The 26,090-nt window shown below is 46.9% G+C and overlaps 1 protein-coding gene across 2 annotated transcripts in view; it reads right to left on the bottom strand.

Moving 5' to 3' along the window:
• ZNF423 (zinc finger protein 423) overlaps positions 1–26,090 on the bottom strand; it is a 475,743-nt gene that overhangs the window by 54,960 nt on the left and 394,693 nt on the right. For both annotated transcript variants that reach the window (XM_060254540.1, XM_060254539.1), the window contains 2 exons: positions 6,040–6,171; positions 3,562–3,677 (listed from right to left, as the gene is read on the bottom strand). In XM_060254540.1, coding sequence (XP_060110523.1) covers positions 3,562–3,677; positions 6,040–6,171 — 248 coding nt within the window. The remainder of the gene's footprint in view (positions 1–3,561; positions 3,678–6,039; positions 6,172–26,090) is intronic.

Here is a 26,090-nt window from a genome sequence, read left to right on the forward strand (position 1 = left end):
CTGGAAATTTTCTCATGTCTCTATGGTTTTTACCGTAGAATTAGGGGAAATTCCTAGGGCATCACCCAGAAGTGAAATCAAATCCTCCTCAGATCCCACTCTTTCCAGGCATCACTCTTTAAATCTCCAGGTGTTTAATTGAGACAATGCTAGCAACTCCAGCAGTGGATTTCAAGACTGCATTTTGAAATTCTATATTTTTATTCCAGTGAGCTGATCTATGGATGCCAGGGCTTTTGTTTTTACAGGGCTCTTCTTACAGGGCCTGCTGTAAATTCTTGGGAGGACTGGCTACATCAGTGGGGTGTACCCTAAAATGCAAAAGAGCTCCTGCTACCAAAAAAGAGCCCTGGTATGCTCTGTGCTGAAAAATGGGATATAACTCATTCAATAGATAAACAACCACAGGTGAAATTCCAGCAGGAGCTCCTTTGCATATTAGGCCACACCCCCTGATTATAGCCAATCCTCTTTTTTGTAAGCTCTTGGAATATTGGCTACATCAGGGGTGTGTGGCCTAATATGCAAAGGAGCTCCTGATAGAATTCCACTGCTATAAATAACAATAAACCAGTGTCTGGACTATATTATGTCAGACCGCAGATGGGAGCTCATATGATCTGTATAGAAAATTAGCATGACATGGAGCTGCCTAATACTGAAGACTTTAAGTCTTATCTAGACCACTGTCTCTTCTGACTGGCAGCAGCTCTCTCAGATCTCAAGGAGGTCTTTCACGTCATCTACAACCTGACTTTTTAAAGGGGAGCTTGCCAGGGATTGAGCCTGGGTCCGTCTGCATGCAAATCAGATCATAGAGACGGAAGGGACCTCCAGGGTCATCTAGTCCAACCCCCTGCACAATGCAGGAAACTCACAAACACCTCCCCCTAAATTCACAGGATCTTCATTGCTGTCAGTTGACCATTTAGCCTCTGTTTAAAAACCTCCAAGGAGGGAGAGTCCACCACCTCCTGAGGAAGCCTGTTCCACTGAAGAACCGCTCTAACGGTCAGGAAGTTCTTCCTAATGTTGAACCGGAAACTCTTTTGCTTTAATATCAACCCGTTGGTTCTGGTCCTGCCCTCTGGGGCTATAGAAAATAATTCCACACCATCCTCTATATGACAGCCTTTCAAGTACTTGAAGATGGCGATCATATCACCTCTCAGCTGCCTCCTCTCCAGGCTAAACATGTCCAGTTCCTTCAACCTTTCTTCATAGGACTTGTTCTCCAGACCCCTCACCATCTTTGTTGCCCTCCTCTGGACCCGTTCTAGCTTGTCTATATCCTTCTTAAAATGTGGTGCCCAAAACTGAACACAATATTCAAGGTGAGGTCTTACCAGAGCAGAGTAAAGCGATACCATCACTTCAGGTGATCTGGACACTATACTTCTGTTGATACAGTCCAAAATTGCATTTGCCTTTTTAGCCACCACATCACACTGTCGACTCATGTTCAGCATATGGTCCACTAAGACCCCTAGATCCTTTTTGCACATACTACTGCTAATACAAGTCTCCCCCATCCTATAGCCATGTAGATGCCTGGCAACTTAGCTGCAAGCCCCAACTAAGGCTAGGCCAGAGACTTCCCTGAGACTTGTTTTCTAGGTGCATGGATTACTATTTTATTTTGCCTGAAAGATCATTCAGTCGTGACAGCCCTCACTTGGAGAGTGACGTGGTGCAGCCCACATACCGGTTTCTCACTTTTGCTGCTGCTTGTAAGAACTGAGAACTAAGCCTATTAGGTGCACCTTGAGTGAACCCCGCTGGCCCTAAATTAGGCCCAACAGGAATGGATTTGGCAGCCTCAGTCCAACCAGCCAGAGGCTCATGGAAGACCAAGAATATGAAAGAGGACATTTTTTTTTTTACTAATCTCCTAAACCGGTCTTGCCTCCAAAAAATGTATCTGGTTTTATACCTTTGTTTCTGGAACCATTTTTAAATTTTTTACAAAATTTGTGTCCCGCCTCTCTGCCCTCACGAGGGTCACCAAGGCGGCTAACAAATTAAAACGTAAGTAGAAAAATCACATTTTAAAACCATTAAAACAAACCCCGAAGACCTCATCATTAAAAGCATTTAAACCAGAACTGAAATGCGTACAAGGACATAGCAACAACAATTAGAACACAGGACAGGAAGAAGGGATCACTGAGCAATGCTAAACAAAATTTGTGGTAGAGGATGAGCTTTTGTGAGTCACTGCTCAATGGTCATTGGTCAATGTTCCCCATTGTTAACAATGTTTTCCTGCCAGAAAAGAGTAAGAGCCCAGTAGCCCCTTAAAGACTAACAAAATTCGTGGCAAGGTATGTGTTTTTGTGAGTCACTGTGACTCATAAATGCTCCTACCCTGCCACAAATGTTGTTAGTCTTTAAGGTACTACTGGACTCTTGCTCTTTTCTGCTGCAATACACACACTAATATGGTACACACACTAACACAGCTACCCATCCTAAACAAAACAAAATAGTCTTCACCTGTTGGCAAAAGATGGCAACCGAAGGGGACAGACAAAGCTCTCCGGGGAGAGTTTTGGCGCCAAGACCGAGTAAGCCCTGTGGGGCCTTATCACTTTTTTCTATGACACTACCTACCTGCCCTGAAAACCCTCTTCCCTTTCTATCCTGATTCCTCAATAGCAGTTACTCCATCCCCAGGCTTCCGCTTTCCCCAGCTCATTGGACCGATTCCCCCCTCGTTGCTGTGCAGGTGCATTCTGATCTGCAGCACCTTCCAATTTCCCCCGTGGCTTCTTGCGCTTGGTTTTTTTTTGAGATCTGGAAGCTGCGAGGGAACTGGAGGGAGCCGTGGATCAAAATGTGCCCATGCAGCAACGGGAATTGATTGCTTGAGCCAGAGAAAGCAGAAGCCTAGGGGCAGAGCAACTGCTACTGAGGAATCTGTCCTAGTTTGCTTCCTATTTAACCACCTGCAATCCGTGGAACTGGAAGGGTCCTGCCTGTGCCATTGTTCCAATCCTATTCAGAATTACCTCCCCAAACATGTCCCCATAAAAGCCAAAACTACCAATTATATTGAAAATAAAATTTAAAAAGCATTTTTGACCTTTAAGAGATGGGGGGGTCAGTTGTCTTCATCAGCCAAAACCCCATTCTAAAGTGCATTCGTATGGAGGGGCGAGGGAGTGGAATGCAAAAGAGAATGCTAAAATGTTACTTGATTTTTTTGTATGCTAATCTTTGCTTGAATTATTAACCAATGAGAAGAAATTATTTACATTGTGCTTGGCGTGGACCTGGCGGTGCATCACAACGCAACTGTCAAGAGAAATCCTCAGAGCGAATGATTAGAGTTGTCGGGTCTTATTTATTTATAATGCCTGTGCTCCAAGGACCTGTTTTTGAGACTGCACCCAGAGAGAGCGGGGGCAAGAGAAGGGGGGAGAGAAAGAGAGAGCGAGAAGGTGGGGGGGAACGAATTTTCTAATGTTACAGGAAAGCGATAGGAAGACATTCTCGCAGGCGACACAACCAAAAGAATGTGGATTTGAGTTTAATCCCAGTTAGTTTGTTTAAAGTTACCTGAAGTTCCGTCTGAAAGAAGAACTTCTGTGGGCACTGTGAGCAGTCATAAATTTTATCCTCTTGCCCGTGGACAGCAAAGATGTGCTGCTGCAATTTATTCGCCTGTACAAAAACTGGAAAGAACAACAACACTGTCAAAAGTCAGAGAGGGCAACTTGTGAATGCGCATAAACGTGTGCAATTGCCTTATGCCAAGCCGGAACACCAAGTCCACCTTGACCACTTCTGTCGACTCTGGCTTGCTGCTGTCCTCAGGTTAATCTTTTGCTACACTTACAGTGCAATCCTATGCAACTACCTTTCTATGCTCGCTGGCTTGAATGGATTTAGAAGGCCGCAACTTTGCTTAGGTTTGTACCGCTAGGATGTGAAATATCCTTCAAATTGCAAAAGCCAGGGATAGAACCAAGGACTTTTTGCATGAAAAACATGTCCTCTCCTCCAGAGCCAAGTGCTCTACCCTGTTCACCTTTGGCCCGGTGCTACCATATCCAGGGCCCACAACCAATATCTTAATCAAGATTAAGAGACTGGGGGGGGGGGCAGGCCATACAGCAAGCTCAATCCTGGTTCCTCCCCCAATTTGAGCAAAACTTTCTAATTTCTACCATGGTGCAAGAATACTAACCATGGCTACCACTAACAAGCATAAGTTTACCATCACAATTTGAAACCCAGGTTTGGAGCCCAATAGGGTACGCTAGTTAAAGCACTGGACTACGACCAGAGGGATCTGGATTCCAATCCCCACTCTAACATAAAAGAAAAACTTGCTGCATTTGCACAATCTCTGCTTAGCCCAACTGTCTTCAGCTCAAGGGTCAAGGTTAGGCATGGCCAAACTGTGGCTTGGGAGACACATGTGGATCTTTTTCACATATTACGTGGCTCTTGAAGACCCCACCACCTTGTTGACCAGCTTGGAGAAAGTATTTGTCTCTTTAAATAATTTCTCCAGCCAGTGGCTTGAAGAATGCATTTGAAGTAAAAGTTGCTTTCTTTCCACCTCTCCCTCCCTCATCTCTCCCCCATCTATCTGTTTTTCTTCCCTCCCTCCCTCCCTCCTTCCTTCCATCCATCCTTGTGGCTTTCAAACATCAGCCATATATTGTATGTGAGCCAGTTTGGTGCAGTGGTTAAGTGTGTGGACTCTTACCTGGGAGAACCAGGTTTGATTCCCCACTCCTCCACTTGCACCTGCTGAGATGGCTTTGGGTCAGCCATAGCTTTCATAGAAGCTGTCCTTGAAAGGGTAGCTGCTGTAAAAGCACTCTCAGCCCTACCTCACAGGGTGTTTGTTGTGGTGGTGGTGGGGGGAAGGTAGAGGAGATTGTGACCGCTCTGAGACTCTGAGATTTAGAGTATAGGGCGGGATATAAATTCAAAATCTTCTTCCTCTTCTTCTTATGAAGCAAGTTTGGCCACCCCGGTCAAGATCCTCAAAGTAACTCTCAGAGTCTCACCTTCTGGGTGCCAAGCCTCTACACAGTTGCCATTTCTCAAAACTACTTTGAGGAGAACCTTCTACAAACACTCATGTGTAGAGAGTAAGACAGCCCTCCCTCCTGTCCCTCTTTGTACATAGGCTGGGAACAGAAGCAGGTGAGATCACAGAGGGTGGATTCCCCCATAGCTCTGGCTCCTGGTTTCCTCCTCACTATGGTTACCCTCCTGCTACTCATCTTGTGTTTCAGGTCCCAGGTTCTGTTGATTCGCGGGACACAGCTTTAACCGCCATGAGGTCATAACTCTGGCCTTCTCTTCCTGTCCCATGACTGTGACATCACAGGATTTCCTCTCATACCTTTGCAGTACAGTGGGCCCTAGACCTGGAAAGGTTGAAGATCACTGGCCTAAGCTACTGCACAGTATCACTGTGTGCAGGGGTAGGATTCTAGTGGGAGCTCCTTTGCATATTAGTGTCAGACAATGGAACTTTTTCCAGTGTCTGACAATTAGGCCACACGCCTCTGATGTAGCCAATCCTCCAACAGCTCACAAGGCTCTTTTTTGTAATCTCTTAGAGGATTGTTACATCAGAGGGTGTGGCCTAATTATGCAAAGGAGCTCCTGCTAGAATTCCACTCCGGTTGTGTGGATTAAATGGAGTGCTGAAGAAGTATGCATGTCATGCAACTCCAACGCTGAGTAGGAGTTGGAATTCAGCTCTCTCATCTCCAGATCCAGCACCGGGCAGTACTGAACAATTTTGATATATTATTTATTCATTAAGTGTTCGTACCAGAAGAGCTGACTGTAGAAAATTCTGCAAGGTAGCAGGCAGGGAAAAAAGCCCTCCCTCCAGGTAGCGACGCTTTTTGACAGATGATATTCTAAAGCTTCCTAAAGTAGAGTTATTTCCCCCACCCACCCCTTCTTTCCAAGGAAAGGAATACTGTATTTTAAAACTCCCTTGTGTGTCATTTCTGGATCAAGCCATGCACACAGAGGCTTGTCTAGGGCTGACTCTCTTACCTGTAAAACAAACAGGGCATTTGAATGTGCCTCCCATTCCCTCGAAGCTGTGCTCAATCAGGTGACACAGGAGCTTCGCCGGAGAGTCAAACATCTGGTTACACAGCTTGCACTCATGATTGATGCCTTCCTCTGCAAGGTTCAAATGATACAACTTGTTAGTGACACAGCAGATTAGCGTCTGAAAGGCAGTCGTTGGCGAGAAATCACAGCCCCGGATTGCACGGCTTCCCAGACGCAAAGACGCTGCAAAATTCGACGGGTCCCCCTTTACGAAAGCGTACACTTGTACAACGCATTCAGGTGTACAGCGGCAAGTCAGGTTTTGGGAAGCATGTCTGTTTTCAGAGGTGGTGAAAGTGACATCGTGATCGAATCACCAGTAACATACACTCCCGTTGTCCTAGGCTTGTGATAATACCATGCCTCTCCCCTTTGCTTTCTTCTTGGAGAAAAGAGAGACTGATTTTGCACTCACCTTATGCCACTCTCACATTCGTCTTCTCAGCGCAGCTTCCTTCCAATTTCCCACTATCTGCCCCGGGGCTGCAGCAAGGATCAGCATTTTCGCGCAGCAAACAAACCGCTAAAAACCAATTTCTGTTTGCTGCACGAAAATGCTGATCCTTGCTGCAGCCCCAGGGCAGATAATGGGAAATCGGAAGGAACCCGCGCTGAGAGGACCAATGTGCGAGCGGCGTAAGGTGAGTGTGAAATCAGTCAGAATGACTGCGGCAATGACACTCACACACTGAAATACACAACGTGGTACTGAAACTACGTTTTAAAATATAGGGATTCAAGCAAAGAACCGGGCTGAAATGCCATCTTCCACTCAATCTGCATCAGAACAACATCAAGAAAGAGAAGATGATAATATTATGAAACAGCAGGAGTCCTGACCAGAGGGCACTGTCTACTCAAGGTTTTACTATTTCAGCTCGAAAGGGGACAGATAATAGCTATTTTTTGCCCTGAAGTGTAAGCGTTCGGAATGTTCATGGCAACATGGATTTGTTTTTAATACCCTTGCACAGGAAACATACTGAATCCTTCAACAACCCAATAGGCAGGGTTTTTTTTTTTTTTACAAGGAACATATTCCTTGTATACCAGTCATTTGTTGCATAAGTTTTAAACACATGTGCCCTCATGTGCCAATTATAGCCCTCTAGTTGCCACCTGCTGGTTATCACCTTGCTTAAAGTTGCTTGCCTAGGATCTTAAGAGTCTGGTCTTTCTCAGTAGCAAAGACGACAGTCTTTCGAAGGCACTGTAAGAGCTTTTAATGGCATTTGAGCTGCAGATATGTCTTAGTGGAGGGGTGGTAAAGGGGTTTTTATCCTATTATGCATGGATTTAATCAAGAACTGTAAACCACCTTGTGCCATGTGGAAAAGGTGAGGCATTAAAAAACTTTGATATATAAATAAAATATATATAAAGGCTGCCTCATACAAGCAGAATTTAACTACACATTTGCTTCTGCAGAGGCTAATGCATACTTCCCACGAGCTGATTCTTGACTCAGGTCCGCCTCACTTTGAGTCAAGAGGAAAGTTGGAGTACAATTATTTTAGTCAATAAATAAAGCAACAGGAACCCACAACCAGTAACACTTTCTCATTGGGCGCAACTCACCAACTGCGTAATGTGGATTGTCCATTCACACCTACTGGGCATTCATCCAACGGAACCAACTACCCATTCCTATTTGTCTCTGATGAAGAGAGTTTTGACTCTCAAAAACTTATACGCTGGAAATCTTATGGGTATGTAAGGTACTACTTCCTCTTGTTCATACCAACATGGCTACCTACCTGAAACTGACTATATATGAGTTTCATTCCATTTCCTACATGAAAGACACTTCTGTGTAAGAGATGCCATTTCTTGTTGGGTAATCTTTGCCAAGGCATGTTAGCCAACCAACAGTATGGGGAAGGGGCAACAGTGGGAGGGCTTCTAGTGTCCTCGCCCCACTAGTGGACCTCCTGACGGCACCAGGTTTTTTGGCCACTGTGTGGCAGAGTGTTGGACTGATCCAACATGGCTTCTCTTATGGTCTTATTCCCACCACTATCAACACTGCAAGTGGGTGGATGAATATATACATAAGCAAAGCCCTGTGGGGAAGGAGTTGAAAAAAGACAGGTTGCTTACCTGTAACTGTAGATCTTCGAGTGGTCATCTGTGCATTCACACTCATGGGATAGTGCGCCTGCGCCGATCCCCGAATCGGTATCTGAAAAAGCCCGGGATTTTTCCGCGCTCGGCGCCAACGAGCATGCGCAGGCGACCCACTGCGCATGCCCACCAGCGCCCGCGCGGCAATCCCGCCAGTTCCTCCCTGACCGCTGAAAGCCCCTTACTGAAGAGAGACCGTCAGCAGCGGGGAAGGAGGGCGGGTAGTGTGAATGCACAGATGACCACTCGAAGATCTACAGTTACAGGTAAGCAACCTGTCTATCTTCTTCGTGGTCTCTGTGCCTCACACTCATGGGAGATTAGCAAGCAAAGCATACCTGGAGGCGGGAAGACGGTCAGCCTGAAGAAACAGCTTGCAACACCGCAGCTCCCAACCGAGTCCTCTGCTGAGCATGCACGTCCAGCGCGTAGTGCTTCATGAAGGCATGCGGAGAAGACCAGGTAGCCGCCTTGCAGACATCGGAAAGGGACACCCCCTTCAGGAATGCCACCGACGTGGCCATCGCCCTTGTGGAGTGTCCACGAACAGGTCCAGGCAAAGGCTTCTTAGCCAACAAATAACAAAGTTTGATCGTCTCAGTAAGCCATTTGGACAGTCTCTGAGAGGAAATTTTGGACCCTAACTTTGGGGCAGAGTAGGAAACAAAAAGTTGATTGTCCTTACGAAAACCCCGTGAACGATTCAAATAAAACAGGAGGGCACGCTTAACATCTAACGCGTGCAGTCTGCGTTCCTCATCCGAGGAAGGACTAGGGTAAAAGGTGGGCAACCAAACTTCTAAGTTAAGGTGAAACTGGGAAACCACCTTCGGGAGAAAAGTAATGTCTGGAGCCAGAGAGACCCCAGCCTCCCTAAAGGCAAGGTATGGGTAGTCACAACGCATCGCTGTGAGCTCCCCCGCACGACGTGCCGAAGTTATGGCAACTAAAAATGCAGTCTTCCAAGACAAAAGTTGCAGGGAACATGTCGCCATAGGCTCAAAGGGACGACGAGTCAACTTGTCCAGAACCAAAGTCAAGTCCCACAGCTGTGGAGGGGATCTAGACGGGGGATGAAGGCGGAACAACCCCTTCATAAATCTCTTGGACTGCGGGTGAGCAAAGACGGAGTAACCCTCAACTGAACCATGAAAAGCAGAAATAGCTGCTAAATAGACCTTAATGGATGAGAATACCAGCCCCTCATCCACCAAGGACAAAAGAAACTCAAAAACTGTGGGCAGCCCCACAGTGTCAGGTGACATTGGAGAGTCAGCCACAAAGTCACTAAACCTTTTCCACTTCCTCTCGTAAGAGGCACGGGTGGAAGGTTTCCTGCTACTCTGGAGCACTTGCTGAACCCTGGTGGAAAAGTCTAGTGGTCGATGAACCACGCTGTCAGCTTCAGGTGCGGCACGTTGTGATGGAACACGTGCCCTCCCTGGGCCGACAACAGGTCCGGTTCTGCCGGGAACTGGTAAAAGGTCCCCTTCGACTGCTGGAGCAGGATCGAAAACCAGCTCTGACGGGGCCACCACGGGGTCACCAGGATGCAACGTGGCTTCTCCTGCACTAATTTGTGGACCACCCTCGTTAGCAGAGGTAAGGGCGGGAACATGTACAGGAACCAGCCCTCCCACTGAAGTAGAAGTCCGTCTCCCAAGGAAGCCGGATCCGCACCTCCCCTGGCACAGAACAATGGGCACTTCTTGTTCTGCGCTGTGGCGAAAGCGTCCAACTGTGGGTAGCCCCAAAGTTGGAACACCGGCTCTAGGAACCTCCAATGCAGTTCCCATTCGTGAGGGGAGGCTCCACCCCTGCTGAGCGAGTCCGCCTGTATGTTGAGGACCCCCGGCAGATGTGTAGCTTTTACAAAAATGTCCCACTGGAGGCACTCCTCCCAGAGGTCCATCGCCAGCGAGCATAGCCTGCGAGACACTGTCCCCCCCTGTCGGTTTATATAACACAGGGCAGTGGTGTTGTCCGTAAGCAATGCCACAGTCTGTCCCACCAGCAGCGGGCGGAACGATCGAAGGGCAAAGTGAACTGCTAGCAGTTCCAGATAGTTTATGTGGCACCGGCTCAGTTTCGGTGGCCACTTGCCCCCCACACATAGCTCTTCCAGGTGGGCTCCCCACCCCCACATGGAGGCATCGGTAGCGATGGTTACTGTAGGGGTCGGCAGATGAAAAGGGGCCCCTTGACGGATATTGCTCTCTGTTCCCCACCATTGCAGGGAGCGGAGAGTCCCGGGTGGAATGGTGAACCTCTTCCGAGGTGAGTCCCTGAGAGGTCGAAAATGGCGCAAGAACCATATCTGTAGGCCTCTCATGTGCAGTCTTGCGAAACGTAGCACGCTTGTCGTCGCGGCCATCAGCCCCAGCATCCGCTGAAGCTGCTGAGCCGTGCCCCACTGCCGCCTTTGAAGTAGCTGTACCAGAGTGATAATGTCCTTCGCTCTCTGCGAAGGGAGGAATGCTCGATGTTGTTGAGTGTCCAACAGAGCCCCTATGAATTGAACTGTCTTTGAAGGAGTGAGATGGGACTTTTCCAGGTTGACTTGCAGGCCCAGGGTGCCAAGAAGACGCAGAGTGATAGCGATGTGGGTTGCTAGACTCTCCCTCGACTTCGCCACAAGAAGCCAATCGTCGATGTATGGAAAGACAACGACTCCCTGCAGACGAAGATGGGCAGCCACCACACTCATCAGCTTCGTGAACACCCGAGGAGCAGTAGACAGTCCAAACGGCAGGGCCCTGAATTGGAAGTGACGAGCACCCACTGCAAACCGTAGAAAACGCCTGAACGCTGGATGGATGCTGACATGAAAATAAGCATCCTTGAGGTCCAGAGTCGCCATCCAGTCTCCCTGATTGATGAGGGGCAGGATTGTTTGCAGCGTAGCCATTCTGAACTTCTGGTACAGAATAAATTTGTTCAGACTCCGAAGGTCCATGATAGGCCTTAGGCCTCCGTCCCTTTTGGGGACCAGAAAATACCGGGAGTAGAAGCCTCCCGTCCTGGCCTCCGGTGGAACTACCTCTATGGCTTGTTTCTGTAGGAGGTTGTTCACCTCCGCCAGCAGAGGTGGGGAAGGGGGAGTGGTGACTACCACGGACTGGTTCGGGGTCTGAACAAACTCTATTTTGTAGCCCTCTTCTATGATGGACAGAGCCCACCTGTCTGTGGAGATCAACTCCCAGGCCGGTAGGAAAGGGCGTAGGCGGATGGATGAATTCCCAATGGGGGCGATGACGCGTGCTTGGAAGAAGTCAAACCCCCTGCTTCTGGGAGCGAGCCCCCTTCGACTTGCTGGGCGGTTGTGACCCGTAACGGTTCCTGCCGTTGCCTGAGTAGGGTGATCGTTCGGATTGGGCAGGGCGAGGACGCCACTGCTCTGGGGAGAACTTCTGGTAAGGCTTTTTGGTCCAGGGTTTGGACCATTGCTTGGATTTGGAAGCCTTAGCAGCAGATTGGACACCCAAGTTCTTAGATGTCTTAACGCTCTTGTCGAACTCCTGGAGGGCCGAGTCAGTCGTTGTACTGAAGAGCCCGTCACCCTCGAATGGCAGATCCTCAATGAAGGTCTTAGTGTCCTGGTGGAGCGTGGTAGACCTGAGCCAGGAGTGCCGTCGGATACAGACTGCAGACGTGATCTGTTTGGCTGAAGCTTCCACCATATGTTTTGCTGCGGCCAGTTGTTGTCTGGCCACAGCGAGACCTTCTTTCTGTAGCCTGGTTGCAGCAGCTCTCTTGTCCTCGGTTAACGAGGAAAGGAAGGGGGAAAGTTGTTCCCACATGGCATACTGATATCTAGCCATGCAGGCGGCATAGTTAGACACCTTTATGCCGAGTGCCCCCGCGGAGTAGACCTTGCGGCCCATTCCATCGATCTTCCGCCCTTCTTTGTCCGGTGGGGAGGAGTGGACCTTCCTTGCCTTTGAAGAGGAGGAAACTACCACCGAGTTCGGGCGCGGATGGGTGAACAAAAATTCAGCCCCGGGCTCCTGGACCCTATACATATGGTCCAGTCGTTTGGATGAGACTGGCGTCGAGGAGGGTCGTGCCCAAGGCTCCTTGACCACTTGAAGGATCACCTTGGTCACTGGCAGAGCCACCGCAGTGGATGTGTTCCGTTGCATTATATCGAACACGTTGTCGTCCACTACAGGCTCTGGTTGCGTTACAGGCAGCTTGAGGGTGGCAGCAATCCGCTTCACAAGGTCCCCATAGGACTTCAGATCCTCCGACGGTGAGATCGGAAGATCCTCGGCCGTCTGGGAACCCGGTGAAGGCTCCAGTCCCTGGACTTCACTCTCCGATTCCGACGACGAGGAGTCTCTGTGTGTAGAGTGCTCCGAGAGCATCGGGGTCGACTCTCGCGGTGGAAGGATTGGTGTTCTTCGATCCGCATCTACCGGAACCAGCTGTCGATCCGGGGGAACCGATGCCGACGCAGAAGCCTTTCGCGACCGATGGGAAACCCTCGAGACCGATGAAAATTGGGATGCCTGCTCCCAATCGGGGTAGTCGTCCGGGTACCAACGACAGGTCTCGAACCGGGAGTAGGGAGGCTGCCACCTGCGTTGCTCCCACGATGGTATCGGGAAGCGTTGAGGAGGGTAGAAAGTTTCTCGCCTGACTCGGGGCTTGAATGGTGGATCGATCACCGGTGCCGACGCGTCAACCTCCGAGGTCGATCCGCTTTCGGAGCGACGACGGGAGCCCGAAGACGAAGACCGCTGGGTCAAGTCGATTTCCGGCTCTTGTTCCGACGCCGACAGGCGCTGCTGGTCAGCTGGGCTACGGCGCGGAGGCGTCCGAGGTTTTTTCGGGGGTTTTGTCGACGTCGATGCCGACGTACCGCCCGATGGGGAAGGAGTGCGGGGTCGCTTTCGCTTCTCCTTCGACTTCGCCTTTTTCGGAGGTCGGGTCCCCGAATCCTCCTGGCGCTTTTTAGCAGGCATATCCACCGTGCCCTCGAGGGGACGTTTAGTGGAGCCCCGCTCTTCCGGCAAGTCCAGAGTCAGTATCGGAGCCGCATCGGCCGATGCGAGCTCCAGTGCCGGGGTTTCGGACGACTTCGGTGCCGATGCCTCCATCGGTCGATGGGGTCTAAGCGCCGATTCGATCAGTGCCGCCGATAAACGAGCCGCCCGGTTCTTTCTCGTCTGCTTCGAAAAGCGGAGACAATGCGGGCACGCGTCTACTCGGTGGGCCTCTCCCAGGCACAGTAGGCAGAGGGAATGACCGTCTGGAGGGGCGATCTTCTTCCCACACGCACGGCAGCGTTTGAAAAACCCCCAGCGACTTTCCATAGAAAGTAGCCGCAAAAAAACTCCCCAGAACAATCTGAGCGAGAAAAAGAAGAGCGGGGGAAAAGCGCGGGCGAAGCGCCCCGAAGGGCCGTAGCCTGACGAACACAAAACGCTTTTTTTTTTTTTTTTTTTTTTTTACTAACTAACTAACAACTATAAACTACAACTAACTACTAAACAACAATATTAAACGGGCTAACAAGAAGAAAAGGCGAAGCCAAAAACTTCTCACCGACCGGGGAAAACGGAAAGGTAAACCTCTCAGCGCAGCGGTCAGAAAGGAACTGGCGGGATTGCCGCGCGGGCGCTGGTGGGCATGCGCAGTGGGTCGCCTGCGCATGCTCGTTGGCGCCGAGCGCGGAAAAATCCCGGGCTTTTTCAGATACCGATTCGGGGATCGGCGCAGGCGCACTATCCCATGAGTGTGAGGCACAGAGACCACGAAGAAGATCTGGAACTATGGGCAGCATCTTTCCCTCTGTTCCGTAAAGTGGCCTCAGACCGGGATGGAATGAATTTACAGTTTCTAGATCTTGCTCTCCCCTTCTAGTCTCTCTTTCCAGTTTTTGTCTCTCTTGCCCACAAACAGATCACTGGAGGCCTTGTCTTCCACTTTAAATGATTGGCAGCAAAGATGATTTCATCCCTTTATTCTTTCATGGTCCCTTCAGTCTTTGTGTCATCGCCCATCACAGCTCCTCATTGGATGGATGATGGAGACACCCACTCATTTCCTGGGGTGCCTTCCAGTGATGCCAGTGAAATATGTTAGGTCATGATTGGTCATCCGTGTAGCTAGGCCTTCCTCAAGGTGGCTTCTCCTCCCTCCCTGGATGACACAGGAGAGTGAATTGTCCTGGGACCCCGGACAGTTCACAAAGTCAAAATTTAAACAAGAGTAAAACTACAGATGCACAGCACCATTTATTGCAGTTCAAGCAAGTTCTGGACACAAATCAGTAAGGTTTAGTAATAATGTACTAGAGAGCAGAAAGTATAGAGTGTATGGTTAGATTGTTATGGGGGGGGGGGGGTCTTCACCCACCCCTGGGTTTCAAGCCACATGTGAATACTGCTCAAGTACATGTTAAGAACATAAGAGAAGCCATATTGGATTTGGCCAATGGCCCATCCAGTCCAACACTCTGTGTCACACAGTGGCCAAAAAAACAAGTGCCATCAGGAGGTCCATCAGTAGGGCCAGGAAACTAGAAGCCCTCCCACTGTTGCCCCCCCCCGCCCCAAGCACAAAAAATACAGTGCGTCACTGCCCCAGACAGAGCGTTCCATCGATACCCTGTGGCAAATAGCCACTGATGGACCTCTGCTCCATATGTTTATCCAATTCCCTTCTTGAAGCTGTCTATGCTTGTAGCTGCCACCACCTCCTGTGGCAGTGAATTCCATGTGTCAATCACCCTTAGAAGTACTTCCTTTTATCCATTCTCTGGCTGTTGTAAATCATACAGAAGTAACCACCACAAAAGCTTGTATAACACAGCCTCAGTTCTGAGGTTATCTAGGCCTTTGAACTTTGCCCCTTCCAGCACAGGTACCTGAAATTGTGCCCCTCCCCTCCGCTCTGTGTGCTGTTATTTTCCCAGCCCTATGGTGTTCAGTGACTCTATAACTCCACCCCTAGGAATAATAACTATGCAATTTAATCAGTAAGGACAGTTTCATTTTATCCAGCAGGCGGTTTCCAGATGTCATACCCTTGTATACAAATAAAAGTGATTTATCATGTGTTGCCCGATTAGGAAGCAGTTGCTGTGTCTATCAGGGTTGCCTGGTTGCACAAAATCAAAACGCACTGAACACTTGTGCAGTATCTCATGCATGCCCAGTGTCCATGTGCTGTCAATATTACATGTTCACATAGCACAAAGCCATAGTTAGAGGCAGAGCCTCACAGGATGCTACTAGGGATGCCAGATTTGACTCCGGAAATATCTGGGGACTTTGGGGATGGAGCCAGGAGCAAGGGTGTGGCAAGCACAGTTGAACGCCAAAGGGAATTCTGGCCATCACATTTAAAGGGACCACATTCCTTTTAAATGCCTTCCCTCCATTAGAAATAATAGAAGATGGGGGCACTTTCTTTTGGAGCTCATAGAACTGGATCCCCTGGCCCAATCTTTTTTTGGGGGAAAAATTGGGGGGGGAGGGGGTTGAGGTGCTATGCTGAAAATGTGGTGCCTCTACCTCATCCCGCCCCCCCCCCAAGCCCAGATATCCACAAATTGATTTTCCATTATACCCTATGGGGACTGGTCTCCATAGGGTATAATGGAGTGCCTAGCAGATTTTCCCTTTTGCTTTCTGATAACTCTGAAGCAGGGGGGGAGGGCCTCCAAACCAGGGGATCCCCTGCCCCCAACTGGGGACTGGCAACATGCCACACACAAACTACGCATCAAGTACTGTACGTGTGCCAAGTGCGAATCAACAGGTATCCTCCACCAAACACAACCCAACAAAAATTATGATTTAAGATCACTGTTGCACTTTCAGGAGGTCTGGGAGGCCACAAGTAAAATCACTAATGCGGGGGGAAGGGAAACAAAACTGAAGAGCCAAGGATAATTTTTTACATACATCTGTGCTGAATAATAATAAGTTTTTATTTATACCCCGCCCTCCCCGCCAAGGCAGGCTCAGGGCAGCTGAAAAGGCAAGCCATGCCACTATGGAGAGCCAGTTTGATGTAGCGGTTAAGCGTGTAGTGGTTGGACTCTTATCTGGGAGAACCCGGTTTGATTTTCCTCTCCTCCACTTGCACCTGCTGGAATGGCCTTGGGTCATCCATAGCTCTGGCAGAGGTTGTCCTTTAAAGGGCAGCTGCTGTGAGAGCCCTCTCCAGCCCCACCCACCTCACAGGGTGTCTGTTGTGGGGGAGGAAGGGAAAGGAGATTGTGAGCCGCTCTGAGATTCAGAGTGGAGAGCATGAAATATAAATCCAATATCATCTTCTTCTTCTTCACTACTCGAATCTGAAAATTTAAACTTGAAGATGCAAGCCACTTTTTAGTAGGAGAAATGTCAAAAAGAATCTCCCAGCTATGCCTGCACAAGGGTGCTTGTCTTTTTGCCCCATGTATGCCTACAGCTGTGCCAGGAAAACCCAAATGCCGTAGCTGAGGTTTAATTCAGTCACCCAGCTGGTGGCCTTACGGGAAGAGAAATGTTACGACCCACAAAGAAGCAGCCAGCCAGAAGAGCCGCCTGCGATCCAGCAGAGAAAAGGAGGACTCCAAATGAAAATACCATAAACATAAAAACACACATGGCAAAGTTCTTAAGGAGCGGAAGTGGGCAGGAATCTAACTTACTTCTTACAGGTTCTCCAAAATGTGTAATATGCTCCAACATATATTTTTTTAAAAATGCAGATATCTTTATGAGTGTTTTTCCTAGAAGTGTGTGGGCTGGCAGTCCCATATTGCCTAAGCAGGTCTGAGGTAATTTCATGACTGAGATTAGATGGCTGGACTGCAGACAGAGCCAGCCTACTGTCTTGCAAGTCAAAGGGCTATTGAAAAAGTCACATTGTTTTTCAGCTATCAGGAAGGAAGGATTTATTTATTTATTGGATTTATATCCCACCCTCCCCACCAAAGCAGGCTCAGGGCGGCTTCACAGCAATAAAACATTTAAACAATTCATCAATTCTAGAATTTGACAGTTAAAACATTGAACAAATTAACAATAAACAATTTTTACAAATTTAAAACAATTTTGGCGCTAGTGTCGTTAATTTCTGATGTCATTCAGCCCTCTTAGGTATCTATAAATCCTATACTACTATAAATTTAGTTGAAGGCAAGCCGAAATAATGTTGTCTTACAGGCCTTGTGGAACTGGGCAAAGTCCCGCATGGCTTTTACTTCTTCCGGGAGTTGGTTCCACCAATAGGGGAGCCCCAATGGAGAAGGCTCTCTCTCTGGTGGTCTTCAATCTAGCCTCCCTCAGCCCAAGGATCAATAATAAATTTCGTGTCCCAGATCTAAGTACCCTTTGGGGAACATGTGGGGAGAGATGGTCCCTAAGGTAGACAGGTCCCCAGCCATAGATGTATTCTCAATGTATTCTCGATAAGGCCAATGAGGAGGGTGAAAGGAATCAAGTTCTGAGCATATCTTGGTTACCGACCTCCATTGATAACCTGCTAAGCGCAAAGGTGTTAAAGCAGGATAACCCTTATTCATTATGCATTTTGGAAGTCCTTACACTTCATGACAAAGCTCATAACAAAAATTCATCTTGTAATGTTATTTGGAAGGTTTGTCAGCGCCCACCGGAGATGCATACCCATTGAACTGTAATGGGTCTTGCTTTAGGGTTGCCCAGGCATGGTTTCCTGGCAACCAAGAGACCAGTAGGAGGGGACGGGCATAAGCAACAGTGTGACATCACTTCTGGGTTTCCAGACACATCTCTAAGAATTGCTGGAAACTCTCTGGTAAAACCACAGAATTTCTGGTGATTCCTAAAGAGGAATAGCAACACTTTTGGGTTTCCCCCAGAAGTGACATCACACTGTTGATGGCCAATTTTTTAATTCTTCTGCTGCCACTCTCAGTGGGAAATGAGAGGTAGGGGCAAGAGGGACCCACATTCCTGCTAAGGAGTTGGCAATCCTACTGGTTGGAAGCTACTTTTTTAGAAAATAGGGCTGGGTTGAAACCATAAATGGAATGGCAGGTCAAAGACTTCAACTTATATCACCATGAAATGGCACGGGGGCATATATCTCTTTTGCATATGGACAGGGATCATTTTCTATAAAAATAGGTGGTGGAGCTCATCCAGGGATTGTTATGCAGCTGCACCTACTATTTAATGGGCAAGATGGGAAGGAGGAGGGCGGCTATGATGATGTTGTAAGCCGCCCTGAGTCCGCTTGCGGAGAGGGCGGGATATAAGTTGAACGTAATAAATAATAAATAAATAATGAACTCTCAGAAAGGTTCAGGAGCTGTGCTCCTCCGAGCTCCTGCTGAATCTGAGGCCTGCATATGGACTTAAAATAAGAAGCCCAATATCCCACACGGCTGCAGGTTCTTCCTTTTTGGTATAAAAGAACCACCACATTTATGACAAACAGAAAGGACAAGAAAAAAGCAAAATCCACAAATTAAGATGATTGGCAAACTACCAGCAGACTTTAGATGAGTTGCAAATTGCAGTGTAGCTAAACGTCCCAAAATCTTATAGAAATCATATTGATGGGGGTTTTTTTCTCTTGGGTTAATGCTGATTATATATATTTTGGTTCTAGTTTAGGAAGGTATTTCAAATAGTTAAATCCATGACAAACAGAACTCAAACAAAAAAAAAAAACCTGTAAAACATAATAGGTGCCTGCAGATGTGGAAATTCATCCCACTGGAGGTAAGACCTTTTGATTTGCAAATCCACTTCTGAATTATAAGGCCTTCTTCTCACCGGTGGGTTTTTTTGTTATACTCCCGCAGGAGGCCATTATATATTTTCTATGTCAATGAAACCATCCGGCAAGAAATAAAAAAAGAAGAAGAAGAAGAGGGGGTGGGTGAGAAGACAGAAACAAGAGGAGCGAATGCCATGATTTAGCACGATAAATACATCCCCTTCGATATATTCTTATCCAAATCCAAGAAAAACACTCAAAGGTATGGAAGGAAATGACTGATAACCTTCTTGCTGGTATTCTGCTGACATTTATTTATTTATTTAATTCAATTTTTAGCCCTCCCTTCCCATAGAACAGGCTCAGGGCGGTTACATCATAAAAACAATCAACAGTAAAAAACTAATTCGTAAAAAACACTTCGGTGAGAAGGGCGGGATATAAGTCCACTAAATAAATAAAAATAAATAAATAAATAAATAAATATCTAAAATTACAGAGTAACAATAGGTACTAAAATGGCAAATTCTGTCTCACAGACATGGCCTTTTGTCCAGGTCCAGCAGGTCTTATAATACTGGGATGGAATGAAGGGGGGAGGCCGGTAACAGGTGACGTCCACTGCCTCAACTGAAAGCATGTACATATACATCACGTGTAAATCTTGAGAGCTAGAAGCATGCAGACCTTTGGATCTCTTGAACGCATGTGGATGTGTGCGCTCACAGACATGAACAGCTTAATGGGGCTGACCATTTGATAGTCAAATGCAAAATGAAAGGTTTTACTGTAAGATGACAGCTATTTCTGATCAGATTGGGGGCAGGAAGGACATTCAAAGGAGGGGCAAAAAAAGAGAGAGTAATGCGGTAGGTATCTGTACGAAAGACCGACACGAGAGGTGAATTATATGCAACCCCACTCATTTTTAACATAAAAAGCAAAATGTTACCGCTCGCTGTGCCAGCCTCCCTCTATAACGTTCTCCTTAAAGCCTATTTATCGGCTTGTGGATCTATTGATTTAATACCGAACAAACCGTGCATCAAATCACAGACTCTTCGGTCTCTCTGTCTGTCCATCTACCAAGTTTGGAATAATAAGCATTAATTTTACACTTCCTTTCTCCAAGAGAGGGGGGAGGTGGGACCGAGAGAAAGAGAATGAACGTGGTCCTTGTTTAAAACAAGCAGGCCTGCGGGATTTTATCAGGCAGAAACTATGTCAAGCCAAAAGAGAAACAGAGCGCTTTGTGTAAAAGCATCATGGGGAGATGATAGTATTCTGTAATGTTCCCAGTACCTACTTTTGTCTCCAAAAGCATTTGATCCCTGGCAGACACATATACTTATTTCCATACAGGTCTTGAGGGAAAGCCAGTAGGAATGAGAGCTGATTATCTGAATCCTGAAGGTGAAACCTGGGTGGTGGCCACCTGATGCTAAAAGGCAAGCCGCCGGATGCATTTGGAGGTGCATGATTTACTGGCTGTTAGTGAAGCTCAGTGAGTTGTTCTGACCCGACTGAACCTTGGTGGTGAGACGTGGGGCTCCCCCCCTTGTTCTTAAGTTCAACTGCATTTGCATGGTGTTGATGGAACCGTACTTAATAGTGCTTCAACGCTCTCCCCCCCCCCTCGCTTTGCTTTGTACAGCAGTGCTGCGCCTTGACATTAAAACGATTTTGGTAGCAGCAAAAGTGCATTTAACACATATCACAATGGGTCTCTAAGCCTGCAAGAATGCCGGCAATAGCAGCCTCCTGGCAAGGTCTCTGTTTAATTAATAATGGCGTATTAAGCCTGTGTACTGGTAGCCCTTGCAGTTCTAATTAGAACTATATTAATGGCAATGTAAAAAACGGGACTTCTAGAACAGTGAAACCACACCGGGTGACATGATATCAAAGCAAAGATAAATAAGAGAGTTGTACAATTAAGAAAAAGAAAAGGAAATCACCTTTACGACTACTTTAACAGGCATCTCCGGTTTGATTTAATAAAACAAATTCTCCCTTAAGGAAGGGTTGGGGGGACGACAGTTCCCAGCCATATTAAGACAACCTGACAGTCATTTTTGACATCAGCTTGCAAATCCCATGCCGTTTTCCTTCCTAGAACAGTTCATTCTTCTTCACTGTAGCAAATTAGGGGAATATAAGCAGGCAAACTTTGCTTGTAGGAGTGAGACACGTAAATCCCTTCGTTACGTATGCTCCGAACAAACATTGCTACATTGAAATTTGGTGTAACCAAACATTAAAATATGTCCTCTTCGCAGAGGTTGTCTCTTGTTCCATTAGCTTTTTTTTATCATTAAAAAAGGCCTACTAAAAAGAACCAACAGGAGTCAAGCAGGTGGGAAACATACCGCTTAAGAGGAACTCCATTCTAAAATTACAAGAGAGTACAGAGGGAATAGGTTTCTAGGTATCCAGTAATCTGGACAAAATTTAGCGAGCTCCGCCCCATCCAATCTCAACGGACCATAAAACATCCCATTCACTTTCCACCGATGCCTCCGATGAATGACATCAGCATGTATCACAAGGAAACCACTGCCTCCCTCAAGAAGCTGAAGGAGGGAAAGTACTCATTTCACACTACAGACAGACAACACAATTACGGTATCGATTAGCCATTAAATACTGCAGAGAGGGTAACGGAACCAAATCCTAGACTGCCAGCAAAATGACGGCGGAAACAAGAAGGCCTGAGCTCCACTAATCTAATTGCCGTTGTCATCTTGAAATGTCATTAATTCCATGTGTTATTTAAGACATCCCCCCTCCTTAGCTTCATTATCTAAAACAACACCCCAACACAATTTCGTGCACATACTACCCTGCTTAAATCTGGAAAGAAAGTTGTACCTCCCCTACTTTCTGCAACAATTCCCCCCAGAGAACATTTGCCCAATCTCCTTCTGGACAGATGGAAGCCCCTTCCCCCCCCACCACCTTCTCTCTCCCAAGCATCTTTGGGAATTACAAATGAATACGGGTGGCCTTTAGTTGGGACCAGTGGGACGAAAGGAGCTCTTCAGAATGGGACCCTGACAATTAAGGAGTCTGGGTTTTGATAGGCAAGGGATTGATAGCATGGAAGCTGGAGCATTACCTGGGGAACTGGGTGTAGACCTCCGGGGGGTTGCTGGAGGTCAGTTGCTATAGCAACCGAGAATGAGCTCAACCTTGTAACTGACCCTTATCTTTTTTTGATCTGTTGGCCACTTGGGGCCAGAGCTGGAAATCAACTGGAAAATAATCCGGTCACATATCATAAAGAAAACTATCTATACTTATTTACTCAGGTAAAGGCTAAAACCTTCGCTTGGGTGATTTTGCTACACTCAAGTGCCTCCCGGCCTTAATGCCTGTGCAGCATTTTGTAAACCCGAGCAGACGAAATCTGCATTATGGACAACGCACAGATGTGAGCCTAATGCTGCTCGCTGAGAGACTGGCTATCGCCTCGACGAGCCAAACGGCCGTCATGGCTCCCAAAAATGGTCAAACAGGAAAACGTCTGGATAAATCAGGGCATGGTGCATATTTCAGCGTACTAAAAGGGGGGCTTACCTGGAGACTGTACAGTTATATTGAGGAACCGAAGAATCAGACACTGAGGATTTAGATAATAAAGTTCTTCTCAATGCCTAATTTCTAATTTCTGGCTCAAGTGATCCCAAAAGCCAACCCTCAGCAACAAAAGCTATTCTACATAATTGCCAGTGAAACGGAGGAAGGGGGAATTAATCCGGTGTAGCAGAAATGTTGGGAATGGACAGGAAAGACCTGGATCCAAACACCTGCTCATTCATGACATTACTAATACTGCCTCCCTCATTCTCAGAGCAGCCTACCTGACAAGGTTATTGGGAGGAATTTGCTTTTAAATGACCCTAATTTAACTGCCACCCTGAAATCCCAGTGATATACACGTTATTACTCTCCGTATCCAGCTCCCGCAGCTCCAGCCAAGTCTATCACAAATGGCTTTAATAGACATTGTTTTCTCATCTGCATTATCTGGAACTTTGGAGGATAAAGTAAGATCAATTATAGGAACTGGGAAGTTTTCAGACCGAAGCCCATGAACTGGACATTTTAAAATTCTTGGACAGCCATAGTGTGGCACAGTAGCTAGAATGCTGGATTTAGGATGGACAGTACCACTTCAGAAACCAACCAAGGGGATTACATTTTTCCACAGCTCCTCTATATTAATAACTCCCGTAAGTGGAAAGCATGTTTCCCTTCTGGTTTACTGTTCTTTTAGCTGCAGAAAAAAATTTTTTTACACTAAGGTACATTCAAAATATTACTTTTCTCCTGCAGTCCTTAAGTGGTACCACCCATTGGACCACCTCAGAATTCCACTACCTTGCTCTGCTATATATAGAGAACGAGCCTTAGGCTGCAGACATGAGGATTTTAATCTCCATCTGTACAAAAAGACAGGATTGTTGTGAAGCTAAAAAGTAGGTGGAGCATATAAACCGGGTTGATTCCTTACATATATAGTGAGATTAAAAATGACATCAATAATCCTTAGAAACCAGCTGACCATTACGGATGGATGGACAGATAACTGCGATTGCTACTGACTCCAACGGCGTGATGTTTGTGTAACAGCTTTGGGTAGGGCTGCGGTTTAGTGGAAGAGTCTTTGCCTTGGTTGCAGAAGGTCCTAGGCTCAGCCCCAAGCATTTCCAGTAAAAGGGACCAGGCACTAGGGTATTGTGAAGGACCTCTCTTCTTATGATCCTGGAAAGCCAGTGCCAGACTGAGTAGATCATACTGACCTTGAAGGACCAATGGACTGATTCAGTAGAAGGCAGCCTCCTTTGTGCAAAATAACCAAACCCAATAATGCAGGAAGACAGAAATGGAAATGGAAATTTGGATTTGCACCTAGAATCCAGAATCCAATGCAGACAAAAAAAAATCCCCAGAAAAATGATGTAGAGTACCAGGCCAAATGTTGAGATCTCTAAAACAACCCCATTAATATCGTTCTGAACGTTGTAAAAAGAAAGTAGGCACTCTATAGCAGAAAGCTTGTTTTTAGTCTACCAAGATCTCTTTAGTGCACATAACTGCTGCATCGCAACTTGCCAACAAACTGGTAATTCCGGGTAAAGCAAGACGCAAAACCTTGCCAGGAAGGAGATGGCCTTCACAATCTATGCTGCCAACTCTCCCCGAACCACTTATTTGTGTACGGACATCCTGGTTTTCATTAGCATCTTCCCTGCTCCTATCCTTCAGCCCTCCATCTTTCAGCTAAAAATACAATTTTGCTTTTGAAATACATTTATATGATCTAGGGTGGCACAACACTGATGTCTTTTATGAGCTGAAGATTGGTTAATAAAATCTTGTATGCCTGCTTCATTCTTATGACAATTTTACTATTATATGTTTTCAAGGGATATGAAAACTGTCCTCCGTGGTTAGAAACATCACTTTAATGAAAAATGATAACGCTGGGAGTTTGATATGTCTAGATATTGCATTAAAAAAAGACAACAAAATGAACGGGATTGTCAAAGCTTGTGTTTGGCTTTGGACCAGCTTTATGGTCTGGAATTGATTAAGCCCTATATTCAAAGCTTGCAGGGGCTGGGGGGGTGGGCTTCTTCTTCCATGACAATTATTTGGGAGAATTTCATCAAGGTGATGAAGCTAAAATATCAATTCTGGGGACCAAGATGGCAAGGCTGGTTTTAGACAGGTCAGAACCAGTGTTCCCTCTAAGCTCAGTTAGCGTGAGCTAGCTCACAGCTTTTTAGCCCCCGGCTCGCACATTTTTGTCTGAGCTCAGGAAAAATGGCCCCCAGATCTAACTAATTTATGCAGTAGCTCACAACTTGAATGCCAGTAGCTCACAAGGTAGACTTTTTGCTCACAAGACTCCACAGCTTAGAGCAGGGGTGGCCAAACTTGCTTAACATAAGAGCCACATAGAATAAATGCCAGATGTCTGAGAGAAGGAAGGAAGGAAGGAAGGAAGGAAGGAAGGAAGGAAGGAAGGAAGGAAGGAAGGAAGGAAGGAAGGAAGGAAGGAAGGAAGGAAGGAAGGAAGGAAGGAAGGAAGGAAGGAAGGAAGGAAGGAAGGAAGGAAGGAAAATAGATGGGAGAGGGAGAGGTGGATTTGGAAATAAAGCAACTTTAGCTTTAAATGCATCCTACAAGCTGCCAACTGGCTTGGCTTGGAGAAGTGATTTAAAGAGACAAATGCCTTCTTCAGGCCATCCGACAGGGCAGTGGGGGCTTCAAGAGCCACACAATATATGTGAAAAAGCCACATGTGGCTCCTGAGTCAGTTTGGCCACCCCTGGCTTAGAAGAAGTATTGGTCAGAATGTGCTCAGAGATAGGGAGTCTCCAAAATTCCCCTTAGAACGCACCGCAGGCAAGGGGGGGACTTCTCACAAGTCTTCCAACAGCCTTTACTCCATCTTCGTATTCCTTATTGCTCCCTCCCCCCCCCCCCCCTAAAAAAGGAAATTAATAGTGTGTGGAGGAGAAAATACAACCTGAGCATCTTCCCCATGTGAATATATGTGAGTTCAAGATATGGCAGAAGCCCAGGTTCCTTCCTGCATGCTAAATTGTATGGCAGAAGGCAGAAAGGAAGACTGATGTTATGCTTTACCTTGCTGCAAGTAGAACACAAGGATGGTTTGAGGTTTTGACCTTTGGGCTTCTCTCTGAAGCTGGTTTTCAAGATGCTGATCTTCAAGGAAACCTTACACAGCACGACCATGCATGGCAGAGAAGATCTGTGTGTCTTTCTAAGGTGCCTGCCCGCTACAGATGTTTCTTGGGTAGAGCTTAGGAAACAACACATGCCTTTCATGCAGTCCACTGGCCAGGTCTTGTGGGCCTCCTCATTACCCTTTCACAATTGAAAGACTTCAAAGCAACCCAACATTCCCCAACAGGAAAAGCCAACAGTGAGTGGCAAGCTGTCTTCCAGCACAGTTTGCATACAATCCATCTTTTCTTCTGTACATTTTATTAGAATCCTGCCTTTATTGTTCCAAAGACTGTTAACAAAGTACAAGTGGATGAAAGCAAGCCAAAGCAAAAGCTGTTCAACCTTCTCTTCCTGATATGACAGTATGGCTGGTTTCTGGTGGGAAATGA

This window comes from Heteronotia binoei, chromosome 14, assembly GCF_032191835.1.
Source record: "Heteronotia binoei isolate CCM8104 ecotype False Entrance Well chromosome 14, APGP_CSIRO_Hbin_v1, whole genome shotgun sequence".
Lineage (NCBI taxonomy): Eukaryota > Metazoa > Chordata > Lepidosauria > Squamata > Gekkonidae > Heteronotia > Heteronotia binoei.